The sequence below is a fragment of the Schistocerca cancellata genome, chromosome 5 (genome assembly GCF_023864275.1).
Source record: "Schistocerca cancellata isolate TAMUIC-IGC-003103 chromosome 5, iqSchCanc2.1, whole genome shotgun sequence".
Taxonomy (NCBI): domain Eukaryota; kingdom Metazoa; phylum Arthropoda; class Insecta; order Orthoptera; family Acrididae; genus Schistocerca; species Schistocerca cancellata.
This window is the reverse complement of record NC_064630.1, coordinates 324475642-324499945: the sequence shown is the minus strand read 5'-3', so window position 1 is coordinate 324499945 and position 24304 is coordinate 324475642. Positions and strand designations below refer to the sequence as shown.

Genomic DNA, 24304 nt, shown 5'->3' with positions numbered 1-24304 from the left:
GTTTACATTAATGTACACAGTACCGTATATCTACAAGAAAAGCTAAGCTTTCACGTGTAATATTGGTCTTTTTTTTGTGTGATATACTTTAAGATACATCACACAAATGTGCCAGTAAATTTAAAATTGTGACATAAATGCCTCGGCTCGAAATTCTTGAAGTGGCTGGTCCTCAAACTGTTCAGTTTCGAACGCTCTGTGATTTAGATATCCATCCCACTTTCACACACTTAACATAATTCATCTTGCGTAAAAACAAATTTACTTTGAAAGTAACGCTTTTCTAACCACCGTTCGCAATACTGTTAGTTATAGGTTCGATTTACCAGTTGCCAGAGAGCGCCAAAAACGAATTATTGTGCGTGTGCAACTGCAGTGGTGTAGGAAGCCCGCATGTTCGTGTGTATAAAGCACTAAGAGAGCTTACACTACACCATAAAAGAAACAGGGCATCAGAGGACACTCCAAAAGGCATCAAAATTTCGTGAATCATACTAAAATGCATAATTCGGCTTGAAGTGCACATTGGTTTTTTCCAGATTCACAATGAAGTAGGTCCCATCTGATATTAAGCTTTTCAGTGTGGTTTTTGGGATGTAAATTTTCTTGGAGTACCAGTACTTTACGATCTCATGTTTGGTTCTTCATTATGGCATAATGCCATACATGGCAGAAGATGATAACGTGCACTTGAAATTCACCGAACAGTTGGAAGTACCCAAAATTGTTAAATGAAACACTTCGTTTCAAATAAAATGATCGCCTCAGCGGAATTTCTTTAGCAAACTTGCAAAAATAACTTCATTCTTCTGCAAGGCGATTAATGCTTGACTGCTACTAACTTGGAAAGAAAATAAAATCAGAAACTGAAATTAATAATATATTTTTGCCCTCTGTAATTATGTGAATGCATTTTAATTCACTTGATAGCTCCCGGCCACAGAAATCCGTTTTGTTTTCATTTGACGTGGGAGCTGTACACGAAGAGAAGCAGCGAAATCACTTAACGTAAACACGGGTCACGTGTGGACTAACCCCCTCCCCACTACAACTCAGACAACTCTGTGCAAGCGCGAATCTGGCAGCTAGGGCGCGCGAGAAAAATTTTTCTCCTTGCATCTGGTTGCATGCTGCTGCTACCGATACAGCTAACAGCCAAACTTCAAGTAGCGGGAAGCGAGAGAAGGTACTGCTTATACGCGAGTCAAATGCGCATGCGCAACAGACGGCTGGCAACTGGTCAAACGAACCTAATGTGAACAGTTGTGACGTCATGCTCATAGCAAGCAGTTTATTGTTACGAAGAATTACAGTCTGCGCCCTACGGCCTTTAACATATTTTTGCTATCTGTAGACGCTTGTGCGTGCACGGTGTTTTGTTGTCGTAAAATGCACATTTCCTTTGCCACTACAGTTTTATTTTTTTCCCTCTCGTTTATATTTTATTGCTGCAGTATCATTCTCCAGTAGCAGGATACAATAACATTCTTTGCTAGAGAATCAATTCTGCAGTCAAAACTACAAAAATGTAACTGAAAGCTAAAACAATGAAAAATTCCCGGAATTCCGAAAAATTCCCGGGTTTTTCCCGGTTTTCTCCCGGATGAAAAAATTCCCGGGTTTTTCCCGGAATTCCCGGTTGTCCCGGGTCGTATACACCCTGTTTATCAACTGCCATAGTCAGAAACCCACAATCTTGGGTAGTCACAACCAATAGGTGTCTAGAGTACCCTGGTCAACAGCCTGAAGAGTATTCAGGGTGTTACTCCAGATTAAGAATATCTCGCCAGTGCAACAACGACCTTGAAGGAGGATTTGAGTGATGGTCCCTAATTCTGCACTGAATACATTACATCCATTTGGCGGGGAGCGTAGTTCACTGCACTTTGCATGTGTGCGGCGAAATACGTTCGTCTGCTTCCCGAAGAGCTGTCAGTGCATGTCACTTCTGAATCCAGAATTGCGTCAAGGACGAGGACAAGGCCGCAAAAAACCATGGGGTCAACAGACTTTCAGCCAACCGATAGCATGGGGCAGATCCGAGGACACGGTACGTACCATGGTTGCCCACGCAATTGCTCCATGACAAGAGGTGTGCTCCAGTACAAGAGGTGACAGCAGGCTAAGTGGGAGCTCAGAGCAGAGACACTGTATGCAAACTGTGGCCGTGATTCCAATCATGGGCTCTGTTGTGGAAGGTGGATTTACCTACCAGGAAAAAGGACATGGAACTTCAGATGCCAGAGGAGCACGGGATGTATATCGCTTAGTTGAGGAGCAGTTGTTGGCATCTGATCTGTGGTGGAGACACCCCAGCCTCCACAAGTCATTCCCATATAATTCTCGTTAACAAAAAGCATATGTCACGAGTCGCATCCCACAATGGTGCACTGCGTCCAGCAGCAGGAATGCTGAAAGTGATGCCAAGCCAAATGTCAGAATCCCATAAATGAGACGAAACAAGATCAAAGCTTTGTAGTGCTAAAAAAGTGTAGAGTGGTCTACATCCCAGCTGATATTACCGAAGCAGTGAAGAGTATTAAGATGTGCCCAGCACATTCACTTAAGTCGGGGGGGGGGGGGGGGGGGGGGGGGAACGACGTTCAAATGGCTCTGAGCACTATGCGGCTTAACTTCTGAGGTCATCAGTCGCCTAGAACTTAGAACTAATTAAACCTAACTAACCTAAGGACATCACACACATCCATGCCCGAGGCAGGATTCGAACCTGCGACCGTAGCGGTCGCTCGGCTCCAGACTGTAGCGCCTAGAAGCTCACGGCCACTCCGGCCGGCTAAGTCGGCAAAGATGGGAATGCACATCAACTGGGCATCAATGACCAATCGCAAAATGCAATGACTCCAGCACATTGTGCAATTGGTCAGCAAGCTAGAGTTCTGGTTGTGGATGGACAGTATGATGGCAACCAAAGTGCAAGACTCACGTATTGGCAGCGAAAACAGGAAGCCATAGGTGACAGCCCACGACTCCATCTTTCATATGGCACTCTCCAGTGGGTATTCAGCAACACCCACAGCAGATGAGCAATATGAAATGCAAAAATCGTCTTCATGTAGGAACGGTGATACTGTAGATCCCACAGCTGGGCCTAGACTACTGCAACCACTAGGAAAAAGGGGCACACTCAATACAGAGACCTATAGGACCCATTATTTTATTATTTTGTAGATGGGGGCTACTGTGGGAGGCATCAAATTGAACCTGGAAAGTATGGCATGACAGTAAGTTCCGGACAAAAATTGGGAGCAGATCCTGGGAGATCCACCTCATGTAGAGCAATGAGGATGTGACTACTCATGCAAGGTAATGAGGATGTGACGCTGCCATGTGGTGTCATAAGCCTTCTGCAAGTTGAAGAAGGCAGCGACAAGGTGTTGACACCAGGTGAAAGCTGACTCGATAGTAGACTCCACTCTGACCAAGTTGTCAGCAGTAGAATGGTCTTTGCGAAAACCATCCTGGGATGGAGCCAAGAGACTTCGAGATTCAATGTACCAACACAGCCACCACCAGGTCAGGACGCATTTGAACAATTTGCAGAGAATATTAGTGAGAGTAATAGGGAGGTAGCTGTCCATTTCAAGGGGGTGTTTACCTTACCTGGCTTCAATACTGGGATGGTCACACTTTCTTGCCATTGCTCCAGACACAGTTGAAGATGGCAAGGACATGACATTGGTAATCCACTGATAGGTGTTTGAACATTTGGCTGTGGATGTGGTCTGGTGCTGGAACTATGTCGGGGTAAAGAGCCATTGAGATGGGAACTCGCTCTCGATCCAGATATGGCTTACGAGCTTACGGAATATCGGACCAGGTTTGTGATTGGATTCAGGATTTCCTAGAAGAAAGAACACAACATGTCATTCTTAACGGTTCAAAATCTGCAGATGTAGAGGTAATTTCGGGAGTACCGCAAGGAAGCGTGATAGGACCTTTATTGTTTACAATATACATAAATGACTTAGTTGACAACATCGGTAGCTCCGTGAGGCTATTTGCAGATGACACGGTTGTCTACAAGAAAGTAGCAACATCAGAAGACTCGTACGTACTCCAGGAAGACCTGCAGAGGATTAATGCATGGTGCGACAGCTGGCAGCTTTCCCTAAACGTAGATAAATGTAATATAATGCGCATACATAGGGGCAGAAATCCATTCCAGTACGATTATGCTATAGGTGGTAAATCATTGGAAGCGGTAACGACCGTAAAATACTTAGGAGTTACTATCCGGAGCGATCTGAAGTGGAATGATCACATAAAACAAATAGTGGGAAAAGCAGGCGCCAGGTTGAGATTCATAGGAAGAATTCTAAGAAAATGTGACTCATCGACGAAAGGAGTAGCTTACAAAACGCTTGTTCGTCCGATTCTTGAGTATTGCTCATCAGTATGGGACCCTTACCAGGTTGGATTAATAGAAGAGATAGACATGATCCAGCGAAAAGCAGCGCGATTCGTCATGGGGACATTTAGTCAGCGCGAGAGCGTTACGGAGATGCTGAACAAGCTCCAGTGGCGGACACTTCAAGAAAGGCGTTACGCAATACGGAGAGGTTTATTATCGAAATTACGAGAGAGCACATTCCGGGAAGAGATGGGCAACATATTACTACCGCCCACATATATCTCGCGTAATGATCACAACGAAAAGATCCGAGAAATTAGAGCAAATACGGAGACTTACAAGCAGTCGTTCTTCCCACGCACAATTCGTGAATTGAACAGGGAAGGGGGGATCAGATAGTGGTACAATAAGTACCCTCCGCCACACACCGTAAGGTGGCTCGCGGAGTATAGATGTAGATGTAGATGTAGATGGCTGAAAATGGCAAGAACATGACACTGGCAATCCACCGATAGGTGTTGGAGCATTTGGCTGTTGATGCAGTCTGATGCTGGACCTATGCCAGGGCACAGGGCTATGGCACTGAGGAATCTTCACTCACTAAATAGAGCATTATATGACTCCAGGTGAGGTTGAGTGAATTTACTCCACCTGCTGTTTTGTCGCAGGAAATGCATGCTGATGATTCTCAGATGCAGACGCTTCAGCATAAAGCAGAGAAAAATATTTGGCCACAGCATCTGGGTCAGTGCAGACAACACCATTCAGGGAGAAACTAAGAACACTTATGGAGGACTCGTGTCTGTAGAGGCATCAAACCTTTGCCCAAATCTGCAGAGGAGTAGCATACAGCCTAACAGTAGTAACATACTGTTCCCAGCACTCTTGTTTCTGTCGTTTTATTGGGTGGCTGACCTGGGCATGGTACCATCTAAAGGTAATGAGGGGCTCCATCTATGGATGTTGCTTATGGCATTGGACAGGCCATCTTCGATTTCTAATAACCATGCTGATTTCTGAAATCTACCAAAATAGTGTCTTCTGATGCGGGTGGGAAAGGGGGGGGGGATCCTGAGGTATAGGGGATCACTAAGTCAGCTGCTGACAGAATGGCTACATTTGTGCTCTGGACAGATGTATCGATACCTCCATGTGCTGGAATGCTCACGTCGACAACATAGATGAAGCCATCCCAATCAGCACTGCTGAGAGTCCGTCTGGGTGGAGACTGGACAGGACAGGGATGGACAGGACGATCAGGAAATGGTCACTGACACAGGTGATCATTGACTCTCCAATGGATGGAGCATAGAAGACCAGGGCTGCAAATTGAAAGATCAATGGCCAAATAAGATCCATATGCCACACTTAAGTGTGTGCAGACACAGGCATTCAAGAGAGAGGATTGGGCTCTGTGACCAAAGTTTAGACAGCTTTACCACAGCCAATGGTTGTAGTTCTACCACAGAAATTGTTGTGGTCATTGAAATCACTCAAAATGAAGAAGGGTGGATGGAGCTGAAAATTTAGTTTATACAAGACATTCTGAGATACTTCATCAGGAGGGAGATATACATTACAGGTGGTAAAATCCATCATGTCTTCATATGAATATCCACAGCCTCCAAAGTCTTATCGAAAAGCACTTGTTCACTGTAGACAGCATCCAAAATGTAGGTGCAAACACCACCAACACTCTGTCATAGTAAGTTTGATTCTTTACATAGCCCCAATCCCCATGGAGGGTAGGGGATTTGCAATAATGGGAACCAAGTTTCATAGAGGATTATGCAGGAAGCAGGGAAAATGCATAAGAGATACACTATGTGATCAAAAGTATCCGAACGACCCAAAAAAATACTTCTTTCATACTAAGTGCATTCTGCTTCCACCTACTGTCAGGTACTCCATATCAGCGACCTCAGTGGATATTAGACATCATGAGAGCAGAATGGGCGCCCTGCAGCACTCACGGACTTCGAGTGTGGTCAGGTGATTGGGTGTCCCTTGTGTCATAAGTCTCTATGCGAGATTTCCACACTGCTAAACATCGTTATGTGCACTGTTTCCGATGTGATAGTGAAGTGGAAACATGAAGGGACACATACAGCACAAAAGCGTACAGGCCGACCTCGTCTGTTGATTGACAGAAACCACCAACAGTTGAAGAGGGTCGTAATGTGTAATAGGCAGACATTTATCCAGACCATCACACAGGAATTCCTAACTGCATCAGGATCCACTGCAAGTAATATGACAGTTAGACAGGACGTGAGAAAACTTTGATTTCATGGTTGAGCAGCTGCTCATAAGCCACACATCTCAGCAGTAAATGCCTTGCTTGGTGTAAGGAGTGTAAACATTGGATGATTGAACAGTGGTAAAACATTGTGTGGAGTGACGAATCATGGTACACAAGGTGGCTATCTGATGGCAGGGTGTGGGTATGGCGAATGCTTGATGAACGTTATCTGCCTGCGTGTGTAGTGCCAACAGAAAAATTTGGAGGCGGTGGTGTTATGGTGTGGTCCTGTTTTTCATGGAGGGGGCTTGCACCCATTGTTGTTTTGCATGGCACTATCACAGCACTGGCCTACATTGACGATTTTAACACCTTCTTGCTTCCCACTGTTGAAGAGCACTTTGGGGATGGTGATTGCATCTTTCAACACAATTCAGCACCTGTTCATAATGCACAGCCTGTGGCAGAGTGGTTACACGACAATAACATCCCTGTAATGGACTGGCATGCATAGAGTCCTGACCTGAATCCTACAGAACACCTTTGAGATATTTTGGAATGCTGACTTCCTGCCAGACCTCACTGACCGAAATCGATACCTTTCCTCGGTGCAGCACTCCATGAAGAATGGGCTGCCACTCCCCAAGAAACCTTCAGCATCTGACTGAACATATGCCTGCGAGAGTGGAAGCTGTCATCAAGGCTAAGGGTGGGCGCCACGAACTTTTAAGTCATTTTCAGCCAGGTGTCTGGATACTTTTGATCATATAGTGTATCTTAGTTCAGCCAGATGGTGGGAAAAACTGCTACAGTTCCACTGGATGGTCACACTATAAGCATTCTACGGCCAGAAGGCTCAATTAGGCAGGTCATGCCCCACTGTCACCTGCTGCCACTGGTTACTAGGATATGGTATCAAAATGCAACAGTTCTGAAATAGTTTTTGGAGGGGAGGGGGGAGGAGGTGGGGGGACCTGGCGCCACAGAGACCATCATGAACTACGCCTCAGGTACATAGACAGAACATGCACGGTCCAGTGGCGTGGGGACCACAAGAACCTAAGTCGTCTTTGAGGTCTTTTTGTCACTCTTCTGTTTGTATGATTTTAATGTTCACTTGTCTTCCCTAGCTTCAGGGATAGGGTGAGCACAAAGCCCTATGACCAGCAACTTGCTCCATCTACTAAATGGTATCCAGTAGCAGATCATCATCATCCTGGGAAGAGAGCATGCCGAGGGACCCATTCCTTGTGAGACAAGGGAGGAGGGTGTTTCTCCAGTTGGGGATTGGGGATCGAGATCGCTGATACATGTGGAGCCATTGCTCTCAAAGCAGATGTTGGGGAAACAGTAGGATGGGGGAAGGCCCCCAACCATCAGGGGAGATTGTGTAGTTGAGCAACTCAGGCGTAGAAGGTACAAGACGTGAGAGTGCTGTCAATTGAGAGGATGACTGTTGTAGCTGTAGCAAATTTCTTTGTCATTACACAGGATGCAAATGATTATATTTCTTCTAATACGTGAGACAATCAAGAGTCTTGTATTTCTGGATTTTATTTTCTCTTTGGAAGACAGTGCACTCCAGTGAAGAGGGGAATGGCGCTCCCCACAGTTGTCACACATGACAGGAAAGGGCACAAGAGAGTTTATGTGCAACTGACATCCACAATCCCCACACATGGGGTTGGTGTTACAAAATGAAGACATGTGCCTGAATCTCGTGCATCTGAAACACTGCTTGGGAGGGGAACATACGTGTTTACACCACATCGATACACCATCACCTTGAAGCTGATAGGAAGGTCCCAGTATGAACCCTGTTATCCTTTGGTTCCCACTGGACATGATGAACAAAAGCACACACTGGCCCTCCAAAATGGCATGTAACTCATCGTGGGTCAATAAAAGGAGGTCACTGTAGACAACACTAACACATTGAGACTTGAGGAGGGGGTGGGGCAGAGTGATAGCTACAGGAAAATAACCCAGCTTCTCACAGGTGAGCAGCGCCCTCGATTGAGTAGGGTATGTCGTTTTGATCAGAAGTGGATCACTTTTCGTTTTCGAAATGGCTGCTACCACTTCAAATCTGTCCTCAAAGTGTGTTCACCAAATTACAGCTTTGTTGCCAAAAAGGAATCCTCATTGGTCCTTGTGTCTTAGCCCTACATTCCTCCCATGGTGTAGACAGGGAAGGAAACATTGTGGGATATCTCTCTGTATTGTAGTAACCCTTTCCTTCAGGAAAGTGTGGTGGGGCCGTACAGCCACCAGCAGAAGGAAATTTGAGCGCTTCAGTTGCTAGTCATCTGTCTTGGTGCAACCTGCTCCGAACTGGGGCTCTGCCGAAGGTCAACACCCAGCCATGGCAACAGCTATCTGGTTGGTTAATCGTTTCCCAGAGTCCACCTGGTTGGGTAACTGTTGCCCAGACTCCCAGTGCCTATCAGTGTCCTATCAGACAGCAACTGTGTGAACCATGTGCGGAAAGGGGTTTTTTCAGCATCAGGTACTTGATGCCCCTCTCCAACCACAAGTGGATGCTGTGTGGGTGTATTACTTTTGACAGAAAGAAAGGGTGCAAAGACAAAAGGGTTCAAAAGGTAGAATGTAAACCGCACTGGGCAACCTTCCTACATGATCCGCACTTCTGTAAAATTTGGAAGTGTAATAGCCAGTCAAACGCTATACTTGGGACCATATAATACAGGATGAAAAATTGTATAATGAGCAGGCAGAGAGAGAGAGAGAGAGAGAGAGAGAGAGAGAGAGAGAGAAACGAGTGTCCAAAATCATAAACCAAATGCAAGCATGGCTGGCACCAGGAAGACCGTCCAAGGGAAAGACAGAGGTGGAAAACGGCAGAAGGATGGTCTTGCAGTGTTGTCTAAGCACATACTCACAATATAATTGTGAGCCCCATTGGAGGGGGGGGGGGGGGGGGACGGTTTACCTCGTGAGGCGTCTTTTTACAGTGCTTGGGTAATAGTTAGTATCCAGAAACTTTGTTATGAGTATAAACAGTAGACTAGCTCTAAGAATCTTCTTCATTCTGTGTATAAAGGAAAATTGAGTGGCACCCCAATATTTCGTTGTTTCATTTCGTTGTAGCAAAGATTTTTTCCCATTTGCCACTTCGTTACGCACTGTTTATTGTGTGCACGTTTAAGTCTGCAGCCACCAGAGAAGAAACCAATTGTGTCATCTTTACAAGATACGAGGTAAAGAAGTTGCCTCTGGTTGTCCTACGAAAAGAGGGCATGGATGTTACATTAAGAAATCCACCGTGTTTGTTGCACCTGGAGTCTATTTTGGCGGAAAGGGTTACATTCAGGATCAAACCGGGTAGTATATGGGAGTTACAATTTGCATCTTTCGGGAATTATATTAATACTAGCTTAGTGCCCGCTACTTCCTTCACATAGACTATATGGCCTGCAGAGATTTTTTTTATTTTTATTTAATCGTATTTTTATGTTGCTCACAAACTGCAACACCTTCTAAGTTTTCACGCTAATTAAGGCCACATAAACATGTACTTCTGACCAAAATGCGATTCTGGTAACTGGAGTAAAAAGTTTTTGTTAATCATGCCTTTTGCGTTCTTGTTGGGGTATTTCCAGAGCAACGTTCATCCCCTAACAAATATTTCTTACATGTAACACAGAAGTAAAATACCAATTTTCATAAATTTAGCTTTAATATGTTTTAATGTAATGAAATATTTTCTTAAAAATTTTCACCCCCTATTGCACTCCCTTGGCGTTGAATTTCCATAAATACTAAAACATACTATTTTCTTTCCTACCAAGATGTCAAACATCAACTGTCACAGATGTTGCTTTAAGAATCCTTTATTATCTCTTTAGCAATTATTTTCAAAAACACTTTCACCCATTACTTTACCCCTTAGTGGTCGAATTTCCAACGCTGAAAGACACTTATTTTCTGACAGAGAACTCAAGCCTCAGTCTTCGTAGTTGTTTCAAAATTCCCTCAATAGGGGCATACTTTCAAAAAGACTTTATCCCCTGTTTCACACACTTCCAGGAGTGGAATTTCGGGCAAATCTTTCTTAAACGGTGCCGACAGTATAAGATCCACACCCTCTCCAAACTTCAAGTTTCTATCCTTCACTGTTTGGGTTGGGCAATGATGATGCAGTGAACCAATTTTACCCTATTTCACCCCCATAGGGGTTGAATTTCCAAAAACAGTGACACGTATTTTTTTCACCTCTAACCGAGAAGCGAAATACCAATTTTCAAACATTTAGCTCTAAAAATGCTTTCGCAGTGGAACGTTTTCATAAAACGTTTCAGCTTCTATTTCAACCCTTTAGGGTTGAATTGCCAAAAACAATAACGTGTATGTTTTACTTCTAACAGAGAAGCAAATACAAATTTTCATAGATTTAGCTTCAAAAAGGCTTGCAGAATGAAATCTTTCCATAAAGACTTGTAGTCCCCGTTTCACCTCCATAGGTGTTAACTTTCCAAAAACAATTAAACACTTTTTTATTTCTAACTGAGAAGCCAAATTTAAATTTCCATAGATTTAGCTTTAAAATGCTTTCATAATAAAATATTTTCATAAAAAATCCCATCCCTATTTCAATCCCTTACGGGTTCAACACCACCATTTTTCAAACAACGCTTCATCCCCTATTTCACCCCTTTAGGGTTGGAATTTCGAAAAATCCTTCTTAAACGACATCTACAGATAAGATCCACATCAAATTTCAAGTTTCTATCCGTATCAGTTTGGGCTGGGCGTAATGAGTCAGTCAGGTAATCAGTCAGTCAGGGCATTGCCTTATATGTAGAGATTATGCTCGGCATACTCTCAAACCTTACACTTCACATACCTTAAATGCGGAAACAGTTTGAACAAGTGCAACCCTCATTAAACTAGGCTTCCTTGTGCCGGAAAATTGTCGTTAAACAGCGGATAATTGTAACAGGATGCATTTAGCCCTCATAAATATCTATTACAAGTTGACGTAAGTGCTTATGCAGTGCAGTTTTATATTTCTGGTGTTTACAAGGTGGACTACATTCGATGCATATTTTTACAGGAGAACGTATTGGCAAAATCATAAAAACAATAGTGCCTTAAACATACATCCCGAAACAAATACTTGAGATAGACAGCATTTTTGTCCTTTGATAACATCTTCTGTCGCAAACATTCTTACACGTCCTTCAGCCCTCTCATCAGAGAATAGAATACTTGCATCTGCCCACACGTGGTGACTGGTAATTTATTACCGCCTCCGTCTGAATCTCACCTCATGTGTAAATAAAATGAAGGCTGTGAACTGTAGATTGAGTGATCCGTAGTTAGAATCCTTTGGCAAAGCTGTAATCTGGCATAGTGGTCTTTTGGCGCCGGCCGCGGTGACCGAGCAGTTCTAGGCGGTTCAGTCAGGAACCTCGCGACTGCTACGGTCGCAGGTTCGAATCCTGCCTCGGGCATGGATGTGTGTGATGTCCTTTAGGATAGTTAGGTTTAAGTAGTTCTAAGTTCTAGGGGACTGATGACCTCAGATGTTAAGTCCCATAGTGCTCAGAGCAATTTGAACCATTTTTTTGGTCTTTTGGCATGAGAGTTCGCACACGTAAGTAAAAAGGGCAAAGTAACTGGTCGTGCAGAATTGGCACCACAAGAACATGCTTTACGCCGTCGTCGGCTCTTAGTTCTTGGCACACTCGCTTCACAACTACATTCCACTCGTTACATTGTCAGCTCCTCCGTATCCACGGGCTATCTGTGTGAGACCTGTTGCGATACCTTGTCCTTGACGGGAGTGATCCTGTCTGCAACTAGCTGAACAATATTCTGAGCACTCTCTTACTGGATGCGGAGCTGACAGTGTTCGACGCACCATGGTACGTCCCTATAGGTAAAATAAAATTGGCTTATCAACAGCGGAATATCACGTCTTTCATTTCGTGTAGGAGATTGTTATAAATGCTGTGTCTGGCCTGACTTGAATACAAACACAACCAACAAGAAATGAGCACTGAATGCCAACAGGTTGGCCTACACCATTAAGTACTAACCAGTCTCGACACAATATCTCAACAACTATTTGTTACGGATAATATTTATAGCACTTTCTTGTTGGGTGGTGCAAAGCTCTGTAAGAATGTGATGACCGCACTGTAAATGAGTATAGAATGAGAGAGGGGGAGAAATCCTGTGCTTCCAGGTGCAGCATACTCTGCAAACCAATGCAGTGAACGGCAGAGGGTACTTCTCATTGTGTCATTTAGAAAGGTTTCTTCGCGTTCCATTTGCGTATTGAGCGCGGGAACAGTGACTACTTATGAGTCTTTGTCCGGGTTGTAGTTGTTTAATCTTGGCACTAAAAGTGTTCTCTGTGGGAACAATAGGTAGGACGCAGCCGTCACAACTAGATGTCTCACTTAATACTGGTTTTTGAAATATAGGCCTTCGCAATATCGTTCATATCTATCTTCAAGTGCCTGCTACTTTTAATAAGTAATTCCGTGACGGTTCCTCGTGGGTCAAACGGACATGTCCTACTTTATATCCTTTCAGTAACCCCTGTTAGACCTACCTGGTAGTGGTTCAAAAATGGTTCGGCTCTGAGCATTGTGGGCCTTAACTTCTGAGGTCATCAGTCCCCTAGAACTTAGAACTACTTAAACCTAACTAACCTAAGGACATCACACACATCCACGCCCGAGGCAGGATTCAAACCTGCGACCGTAGCGGTCGCGCGGTACCAGACTGTAGCGCCTAGAACCGCTCGGCCACCCCGGCCGGCTACCTGGTAGTGGTCATACACAATGTTCTGTGGCAGGCCACACGAATGTCCTCATCTTCTTTGTAGACTGATCACATTTTGTAGACTCACCACATTTGTTGCGAACATAAGAACAAAATAATTTCCCTTTTGTTACTGACTAGAAAATAACTCTTTGTAAAGTTTTAGCTGCTGTGTTGGAACGCTAATGACGAGAGGGAGGAATGGGGGGGGGGGGGGGTCGGTAACACGTTTCCCCTCTCTACCAAAGCACTCCATTTATGCATCGCTCTGCAAGCAGTTCTGTTCAGTAGTCACAATACGTCAGATGGGTTTGTGTTTGCTGTTAGAGTAGATCAGTTTATCTCTGAGAAGTGAAAGTGTGTGTACAGAGTTAGTGTTTCACCTTGGCCAATGAGACAGGCAATAACTGTGTGGTATTGCAGAGGATGTACCTACACGAGAAGTGTGTTATTTATGAACAAATAAAGCAACAGTTGGCAGGAGGGGGTGCTGTAATACTAGACTTAATGGATGAAAAGGCATCAGATGAAGAAAATGACCGTGACATGGCATTGAGAGATGAAGCAATGCCAGCAGTGGCAGATTTCCTAGGAAGCAGCGGTTCATCTTGTCAGCCATCACCTCCAAGAAAACGATCTAAGTTTCCAGAAGGATATCTGGCTGACGCGTACAAGATGTGGAATAAACAACCAAGGGACAAAGATGGAAATGTTGCTCCTCCTCGTCTGTGTCGTTCCGGATTAGCAACTGATATGACGCCGCGCCTGAAAAGTACAACAGTGTTGGCACAAAAAAGGAAAATATAGAGCAAGTCTGTGTTGCCAAACTTTGAAAACGGACTAAAACACGTCATTCGTCAAACGCAAAACTTCTGCAGAGTATGATAAATCGTGAATTACGTCATTATTTTACAGCAAAGAGAAGGAAAAAGCAATAACACATGACCGCACATTGAAACCTTGAGCCCAAAGTATAAAGAATGTAACTGGCACAGGCGCAAGCGAAAGAAGAAGTGTTATCAAATGGCTGTGAGCACTATGGGACTTATCATCTGAAGTCATCAGTCCCCTAGACTTAGAACTACTTAAACCTAACTAACCTAAGGACATCACACACATCCATGCCCGAGGCAGGATTCGAACCTGCGACCGTAGTGGTCGCGCGGTTCCAGACTGAAGCGCCTAGAACCGCTCGGCCACACTGGCCGGCAGTGTTATCAAGTAAGTAAACTAGGTTATGAGCGTTTGATGTCCCACTGACTGTTTGGCTCAAATAACCCATTTGCGTAATAAATCATTCATAATTACTTTGACGGCTGTTATCTTCTGATCTAATAACCCACATAATCTACAAGTTTTATGGTATATGTATAGAGTATATGTAGCTCTATTAACTGCACTATGTATGAATGTAAGTCGCGCGACATATATCGTGACTTCTTATAAGCCTGCCACATGTTCAATTTACGACTGAACATAATTTGTTATCATTCCATTTCATATCCCTACACCTTGTTACTCCTAGGTATTTGCATGAGTTGGCTGATTCCAACTGTGGTTTGTTGAAATTTTAGTGATGGGATACTGCAGTTTTTGGGATTTGTGAAGTGCATAGTTTTACATTTCTGAACAGCAGCAAGTTGCCAACCTTTTCATCAGTTTGGAATGTTATCACGATCTGACTGAATATTTGTGCAGGCTTTATGAGACAGTACTACATTATAGGTAACTGCATCAACTGAGATAAGTCTATGGTTATTATTTGTACCGTCTGCCAGGTCACTGATAAACACCGTGAACAGGATGGGTTCTAAAACTTCCCTGGGACACAACTTGAAGCTACTTCTACGCCTGTCTGTGACTCCTCAACAACGATAATGAGTGCATCCTCCCTAGCAAGAAATCCTTAACTAGTCAAATTTTATTAGATACCCTTATGATCGAATTTTCGCTCAGAGTGTTGATACGGTACTGAGAGAAATGGTTTTTAAAAGTCAATAAATACTGCTTTTATCCGATTATCTTAATCCATGGACTTCAAGCTGTCATGTATGAAAAGGGCTAATTGCTTTTGGTATGACCTATGTTTAGGCAATCATGCCGGTTGGCAAGGAAGATATTCTGTTTGACATACCTCATTACATCTCAGCTCAGATTGTTGTGGATCACCTCTGCTCCCCTTCTTGTAGATGGAAGTCACACGCAAGTTTTAAACATGGCTGTTAGCGGCCGTATACTAGTATCAACATAGGATTATACAGCCAGGTGGTTGCACGTAACTGGTAGGTACACTGACATAGGTTTTGACACCCATTAGGAGTGGTAAATCGTAAAATTACATCGTGATAATGCAAAACGAGCTACCCTTCTTTGAATTTTTTGTATGTCCTTCGTCAATCATATCTGGTAAGGATCCCATACTGCACTACCAAAACTCCCAAAGACGCCAGACAAGCGTGTATTGGCAGTCTCATTAGCAGGTTTATTGCTTCTTCTAAAGGGTACATTGTGCTTAAAAGAGGGGCTAAATCAGCTGCAAATTCCGTAAAGAATTGATGAATTCCACTATATGCTCAGTCCCTGTACGATTTTAGCATTTTTAGGCATTTCTCAACGCCACTGACGCTAGTATCCATATCACTCAGCTTTGGAAATTTTCAAGAATTAAACTGTGGTACCACTCCTGGGCACCCACATTAGTAAAGACATTTGAAAACATAGTTCAGTATTTCTATTTTTTTCTCTGCACCCTCAATTTCAGTCCCCACGTCACCCATGAGTGGAAGCAAACTCAGATGCTGATAAGTTATCAAACAACAAGTATCAAATAGCTGTCAACTCTTAGTTCACTACCAGACACCTGCCTTGTTAACAAGTTACATAGTCACACACCATGAGAACTCAGATAGGTTTAGGTACTGCAGTGTCAATTTCTGCTTATGACATTTACTGTAGTTTAATCGAGGATCCATTAAGGGTCTGTTCTCCTGGGTTCTCTCGTCGGTCTTTGCGTGCATAAGCCACTCTCGTAAACGATGAAACTTATTTGTCAAATTTGCTCATATCTTGCCACGGCCTTGTCAAACAAGCTGTATACATATCAACAAAGTTAGTCAATTTGGATTCACTTTTGAATCAGACGCTGTTCGTCTATGTTAAATTTTGACACTAGTGGGAATGGCTACAAATGCAGATAAAGCATTTCTAAAACTGACTGGCACTGTGTTTGAAGAAGGTAAGAAGAAGAAGAAATCAAGACGCTGGTCCGGGGATTGGTTTAAAATGAGGGAGAAATATATGTATGAAAAATTGTTAAAGGAAATACACTCGGAACCTGGTGATTAGGCCTACATCAACCTTCTCCAAATGGACAATAAAACTTGGAAAACACGTCAAACACACTTCATGTTTGACAAATACAACATAGCACCATGCATGGCCAAATTTTTGGCAAACATCGTACAATTTGACTATCTGACGATTTTACTGGCTGGAATTTGTGTCTACTTATGACTTCAGTTGAATGTTGTGAGACGCTTGGCTATGGAGTTTAATGAATTAAGGTTATGCATGGGAGCGCATGTTAAGATATACTTCTCATCAAACCCCATTCTTAGAAGTGGATATAGTTTATAGGAAATGTTGAATTTATACATCCACTTTTAAGACATTGAATTTGAAATGTGTCAAGGGCTTCGCTGCACAAACCATCAGTACAGCGCTATTTTCAAGACATCGTGGAAATGTCTCTCTATTACGACGATATTTAAGCGCTTCTCCGTTTATTGGCTGCTATTGGGCATACCTCGTTCGAGCGACCGTCCGTTCAAGCATCAGTGAAATAACACTTATTGTGAAGGCAAAATAGAAATACTTTTTACTGTACCTCAGGGAACGTGTACATTTTACTTATTAGGAACTATTGTAGGTTGAGAGTTAATTCTCCGTTTGGCTCAGCGCTACGTTTCTAATTATCCTCATGTCGGTGGGACTTTAGATTCTCGCAGCGATCCGTCGCACGGGCGAGCGATCGCTTCGGAGATCGCACATTGGGCAAATCGCAGCGATCGTTCGCTGATCACTGGTCACATGGAAGTCCCAGGCAATCTGATGGATAGCGTGCGATTCGTGCACGCAATATGGCTGCCTAGCTAGTTACCAGTGGTATGTGGCATAGTTACCAGTGGTATGTGGCAATATGGCTTATACTTTTTCTATTTATCAAGAATGGTTTCGTTTCCATTTGCCCATAATGAGTAAGAAATTTACAACAGAATTTATAGTCATCCAGGGACCACGAATTACTCTGAAAACCAACTGATTTTGCAGCAATTAGCATTTTGCAGCTTGGGCTACAGAAGTAGAAGGATACAATGGGTTCGATCCTATGATTTTCAGTTATTTATGAAATAATTATACGCATTATTAGAGTTTTTAACTTCTTAACAGAATGAAATACATATTATACGCGCAAACAAAGTTGACACTCGGCACGGTGTGTGATGGGAGCGGCTGTATATGGGAAATGCCTTTATGGTCGCTATCAGCAGCCACCGCGACGAATGTAAACTTTGTTTGCGGACACAGTACCAACTATAATGTTAAGAGGGCATTTTAATTTAAATGTTCAGGGCAAATATATTATACAGATACACTCAAATCCCTTGTCATTTCATATAAACTAACTCTCCTTCATACAATTTATAATAAAGAGTTACGGTAATCAAAGGTACTGCTACTGGCAATATCTTTATAGACACATAGAGTAAACTGTGTCAACACTTGCGGTTAAATTATAAGATTAATGAAAAAGAAAAAGGAATTGAGGACTAAAAAAACGAATTGCATTGGCAGACTGGAAAGACGTACACAATTCACTTGGCGTCAGTGAAAAATGTAAAATATTATGTAATGTAACGAACAGTTCCTAAGAAAAGCATTTCAAAACACGTTTAATACATCATAATTACCATTTATTTTAAATTTATGATTTGCAAGTATTCTTGGGGATACGGAAATCAATTGCAACTGCTGCTGAACATTCCAGTTCACTTTTTATAGCAGAATTTCTCGACACATTGGCGTTTGTAATATTAATACGTATTGGACAAACAATCTAAGAACAAAGACCACGAATATCAAAGTAGCGCTACTCCACGATAATGCCCATCCACATTCCATTAAACTGTTAAAAAACACGATACAAGTGCTAGGTTTGGAAGTCATTCCGCAACCACCTTATTCGCCTAATCTTGCAACCTCAGATTTTCACCTTTTCCGCTCGCTATCGAAAAATCTTCAAGCTGCTCACTGTCCGGATGAAAATATGCTCCGAATATGGCTCGACTAGTTCTTCGTCTTAAAAACAACGTTATGTCTACAGTCGCGGAATCTAATTACCCCAGCATTGGCAGACTGTTGTAAACAGTGATGGAGAGCGTAACTTAAGTCTGTTACGTGCATCTGTTGTGTTTATTACACTTATGGAAAAACGCTACCAACTTATACACAAAACTAATATACAAGACCATTTTAAAACTGTTCATTTATTGATAAAAGAGGTACGTATGTGTCGTAGTTGATAAACTTAAATAGTTGATATGAGCCCAGTTCAGTTTTTTCGGAGTTACTAAAACGGCAAAAGATAAAGCTGAAAGCTACAGCAGTAAATTATTTAAGCATTCGAAGAAAGAGAATCTGTTCTTTTGGTTCGACAATAACTGACTTCAAAGCTAAGAGTAACGTGAATCATATCTGTAAGCAGCATATTCAAATTCTTATCAGGGCATATTGATTTTATACTAATATCTTTGACTTAAGCCGAATACACATTTTTTTTTTTTTTCAGTAAGGCCTAAACTCGTTTCTTCTTCAGCACTGTCCCAACTACTCAATCAGTCCAACGATCTACTATTCAACGTAAAGTATAAGTGAAGGACGGCACGCTGTCTACATTTTACACCGTGTCTTTTAATATAAAAGAGGTATTGGCCAGCCTATACTCCGGTTCTACCTGCGAACTTCCACATAAAATGTTCTGGTCAGGAAACAGTTTGTTTCGAACCCGTTTTTTACTGAAATGTCACTGCCGCACTAAAAAGGTCGTTGTGGCTAAATTTATTTCCAATCATGAAGTGGGATGTAGGCCTTCGCGGGGCTCGGGAATACTGTTTACGACAAACTTTATACTGTACTTCAGAGTGAAACTCATGAACTGCGAAGAAACAATTGACTGCAAAATGGTGCTTTAGCATGCCTGGAAAAAAAAAAATCTTTATCGCAGGTATGTCAAATGAACGATCAAATCTGTAATGCAGTTATGAAACAGGGATCACTCATTCTAGGGCAGCAATTTATTGTAAAATAATATGATCACAAAATATGGCATTTGTTCCCAGCCCTCAGACAATTGTTCATCATTTGAGCGAAGGGCGCGCGGTGTGTGGTAAACACGTAGGATGAATGTGCATCCATAGTCTGCACACCACTGTTAAGTGCATGGCAGAGGGTACTTCCCATTGTACCACTTGTTGGGCTTCTTTCGTTCCATTCGCGTATGGGCCGCGGGAAGAATTACTACAAACTTTTTATGACAAAAGTACGAAACCAGTGATCCCAAATCGAGTGCATTGTTTTGACCTTTTTCCCTACTTTCTGACAGAAGCCGGTATTCTTCGTGACATAAATCTGCTCTTCTATAAATTAAACACCTCAAAAATTTTCGAATAAATGCGTTATGTCCGAGTATTCTGGAGCAGTCCTAGCCTTAACGGTCGAACCCTTCCTCCTCCTCCAAACCACCACTACTCCTAGCCTGTCGTGTGAACGTATTAAAGTCGTGTATAAAGAGTACGGATTCTCTATATATATGCACTACGCTACTAGAAAAACTGTAGCGTACCGGTATGTGTTAAGTCTTAGCCGCAATTTATCATCTGTCTTAAAAAGGGTCTTCATCAACTTTGAAATACAAAAATACTTTTGCTTTTAACAATGCTTCACAGAATGCATAAGGTAGCTGCAATGCACGTTTGTACTGGTGTTTAATGCATTAAACAATGGTACCTCAAGTACTATCCCATGGATACTCTCTACTACAGAAAGTACAGAATGTACCAGTACTGTTAACTGTGACGCGAGACAGTGGCAGAAGCTAGCACCCTGCACAGAGGAGTCGGCGATGGGGGAAAATTTCCCCTAACCAACAAGCTCGAAATGCTATCTTCCACGGAATCCGAAACTAAACCAGTGACACTCATTTCACCTGTTGCATAAGCTCCGTGTCATGAGGCGACAAAAGCAAGTGGGTAAGATACACAAGTAAAACCTACCGACCCCTCGAAGTTTTTTAAGAAAGCCTGACAAGATATTGTTGAGGCCAGTGGCCTTCCGCAATGGCAACACCGGTTCCCGACGGATCACCGAAGTCAAGCGCTGTCGGGCTTGACCAGCTAGGCTTGCACTTGGATGGGTCACCGTCTGCTGCTGGAGTGCACTCAGCCCTTGTGAGGCGAACTGAAGAGATACTTCATTGAGAAGCAACGGCACCGGCCACGAAAACTGACAACGGCCGGGAGAGCGGTGTGCTAACATGTCCCTCCGTATCCGCATCCGATGACACCTATTTTGAGGATGACACGGCGGCCGGTCGGCGCCGTTGAGCCTTCAAGGCCTGTTCCGACGGTCTTTGTTTCGTTTCTTGCCAAGGTATTGTTATCAGGTGTTATTCTCAGTTACTAATTTCCAGCTCATTCTCATCAACAGTGCTAGGTATCACAAGATGTTTAAGCGCATACAGTGAGTGCAAAAAGTATTCGCCATGCAAGGCCTGAAAAAAAAAAAAATAAAGCCATCTAAAAAGAAATAATTGGCTATTTTTGATGCTCTACATTTCCTGACATCTAATGGGTTCTGTGGACAGTCTTTTACTAACATAGCTCGAATGTATTTGCGAACTGACAAATAAATGTCTTGGACAAATAAATGTCTTGGACAATGGACATTTGACAGTAATGGTTTGGTGGAAGTATTAATGTCTCAGTAGGAACAAACAGAAGCTGAAAACTCTCAGTAAAGTGCCGCTTATCACAAAAAACTGTACACAAAACTAAAAATGTGTCGCACTAAGAAAGCTGTCCTAATACAATCTACGTAAAAAATTCATTTACAATTCATTCATTTAATTATACCATTTTCAGCGTTAACACGAGCGATGTGCTATCTCATTCATCAGAGTGCTTTTTATTTCTCAATGTAATTTTATTTATCTATTTATTTTCACCGTCTCCACGAGGAACCCTAACGACAAACCTAGATTCAAGATCACAATGTTTGGGCCTTAGAGCGTTTCCCGCGTCGTATCGGCGGACACCAACACTCTGTAGCTTCCTACATTACTCACAAACAGTACTATATACATGTCAGCTCATATTCTATGTTACTAAAATCCTGGATGTGTGCATTTTTCCATTTTTCCCACTTCATTTTGAACAATGGCAACTCTCCCTTAAAACATTTGATTGTTGTCTGTAGACGCTTTAACGATGAACTATTTTGTACAGCTAAAATACAGGAAGGGGGGGGGGGGGGGAGGGGAGCTGTATGACTGCAACAACATCTGATTATGTTGTGATTTATTTGCTCTTGCCAAATCCATTGCAAATTTAAAGGGATATCACCGAAACGATTTTCAAGTTTGTTTTTGTTTTGAACACTTCCAGATTGCTGGTTTTTGGGTGATACGTGCAATAGCATAAATAATACTCTAGTTATAACGTAACGGTGACAGAGACCCAAGCGATTATTTTCGTGCAGCGAATATTTGAGAGTACTTCAATTTTGAGACCCAAGCGATTATACTCGTGCAGCGAATATTTAAGAGTACTTTAATTTTATGTTATTCTTGTGCGCACTTAATATTCTGAACCTATTTTACGCTTTGATTGGAACTTTATGTAGTTTTTTAAAATACTTTCACCATAAAGGTATATCTTCCAGACGACGCATTTATGCAAATTACCATGTTTGAGAAACAAAATGTAAGTGTAATTAACGCCCTGGCATTTGTATGAAAGCATGTAAACTTTCTAGCTTCTGAACGGCGAAAAATACGAGCAATTTCTCAACATCACTCGATCACATATACTTTCGCATTATTCTAAGCGAGATAACACTCAAAGAAAACTACTACCAACATTTCTTATAAATTCGATGCATTTTATTTCATTTCGAAATGTGCGCAAGACGCTATTGTTAGACTTCGACAACAAACCGGTAGTGGAGGTATTTATTATAAGTTGTTTAGTGCAAAGCACCAAACCATTACACGAACTGTGGTTCGAAATAAACAAATGAAGCACTTCGCAGCTGTGACGGAGAAAGACGATAAACATGTAGGGCTGTGAAATGATAAAACACACCATTATACAAGAATTACAGCAATAAAACATTTCGTCAAACAACATTACTCACGTTTCAGCATCACATTAACAAGAATTTCAACTACTACTGTGATGGTGAAGAAATAAAATCATTTCATCGAACTATGAGCTTATCGTAATTTAAATACACCACCTAACAGGACGCCACATTATATGCCTGTAAAATAGAGGCATACTAAATTCTTTCGTAGACGATGTCACAGTCAGAATTGAGAAGCGATATCCACGTCTTGACGTCAATGCCCTGCGCCTATTGCTGTGTAGTAGATCACTATGCTGCGAAGCTAATAGCTTTAGACAATACTCACATTTTACCGACAGCGTTGGTCAAGGCCATTGCGGTCCACAGAAAATTCCCCTCAGCTGCTGTCACAAATTGAAACCAATCACCTCGCTACAAGCTCCATATCTTCGATCCTGTACCTCCGATCCTCTCAGACCCGAATGCCAGCGATTCATTGGCAACTCACAGTTCTGAGCGTAACATACGTAACTCGCTACCTATTGGCCCACGAGCGCACGTGCTGCACGAACAGACACGCCTTCCACTGTCGTCACTATAGCGCTGCCAACACTGTATCTGGTGTGTGGCGTCCAAAGTTGGTTTCCTCTGCGTTGGTATTTCTGACCGACGTGCAAAGAGGTAAATTCAAATTAACAGCGAGTGAAACGAGCATTAAGATGTTGAAAAACTAGTTATATATTTCGGCTATGAGATTAACGTTTGATAGGTCATTTGTGTACTGTACGATTTATAGATAATATACTTTCAAAAAAGTTTGAAATACTGATTTTGTAGATTTTTCAATATTTTAACTATTTGTCAATGACAGTTGCGCGTTTTTGATCGAAACATCTTATGTGAGATAATGTAAATACTGGATCATATAGGAAGACGTGATATAATATTTATGTTTCACTACCCTTGGACATCGTAATGCTTCTGCAAAAATACAACCAAGTAATTATGTAGATCCTGATGATCACTGGCGGAGAACGAAAGTTTTCCGAGAATTAAATTAACCAAAGTTAATAAAGCTGTTTAAATCTCATTTTTATACATACTTTTCGAGTTTTGTCTAATAAACAAAGAAATATGAACAGTATTTATCCAAAAGTGGAAATTTAGTCAAATGGCAGATTTAATTTTTGTTTTATATTATTATGTAACATTTTCAAAATATTCAGAGTTAACTGTAAAACTTCTAACGCTCACAACTGCTCCAACATTTTAGTGTTATATAATGTACAAGAAGAAGCCATGATAATTAAAGTGTCATTTCAACCCACTCATTTTGTTGTACATAACAACATGATCACAGGGGACTGTTGCACCTTGAATTACTTTTTAAAAACTTATCATGAGGTGTTCATAACTTCTTTGCCGTTCTGATTGACATTTTTTCAAGGAATAGGTTGTGGGGAGGCTGAATCTCTGCCGAGGAAACTATA

The 24304-nt window shown here is 42.2% G+C and overlaps 1 protein-coding gene across 1 annotated transcript in view; it reads right to left on the bottom strand.

The window, feature by feature from the left end:
• The window catches only part of LOC126187356 (uncharacterized), a 157241-nt gene extending 133889 nt beyond the window's left edge, over window positions 1-23352 (bottom strand). The window contains exon 1 of the mRNA XM_049928385.1: window positions 23161-23352. Within this exon, the coding sequence (XP_049784342.1) occupies window positions 23161-23189 (29 nt within the window). The 5' untranslated portion in view covers window positions 23190-23352. The remainder of the gene's footprint in view (window positions 1-23160) is intronic.
• Between the last annotated feature and the right edge of the window lie 952 nt (window positions 23353-24304).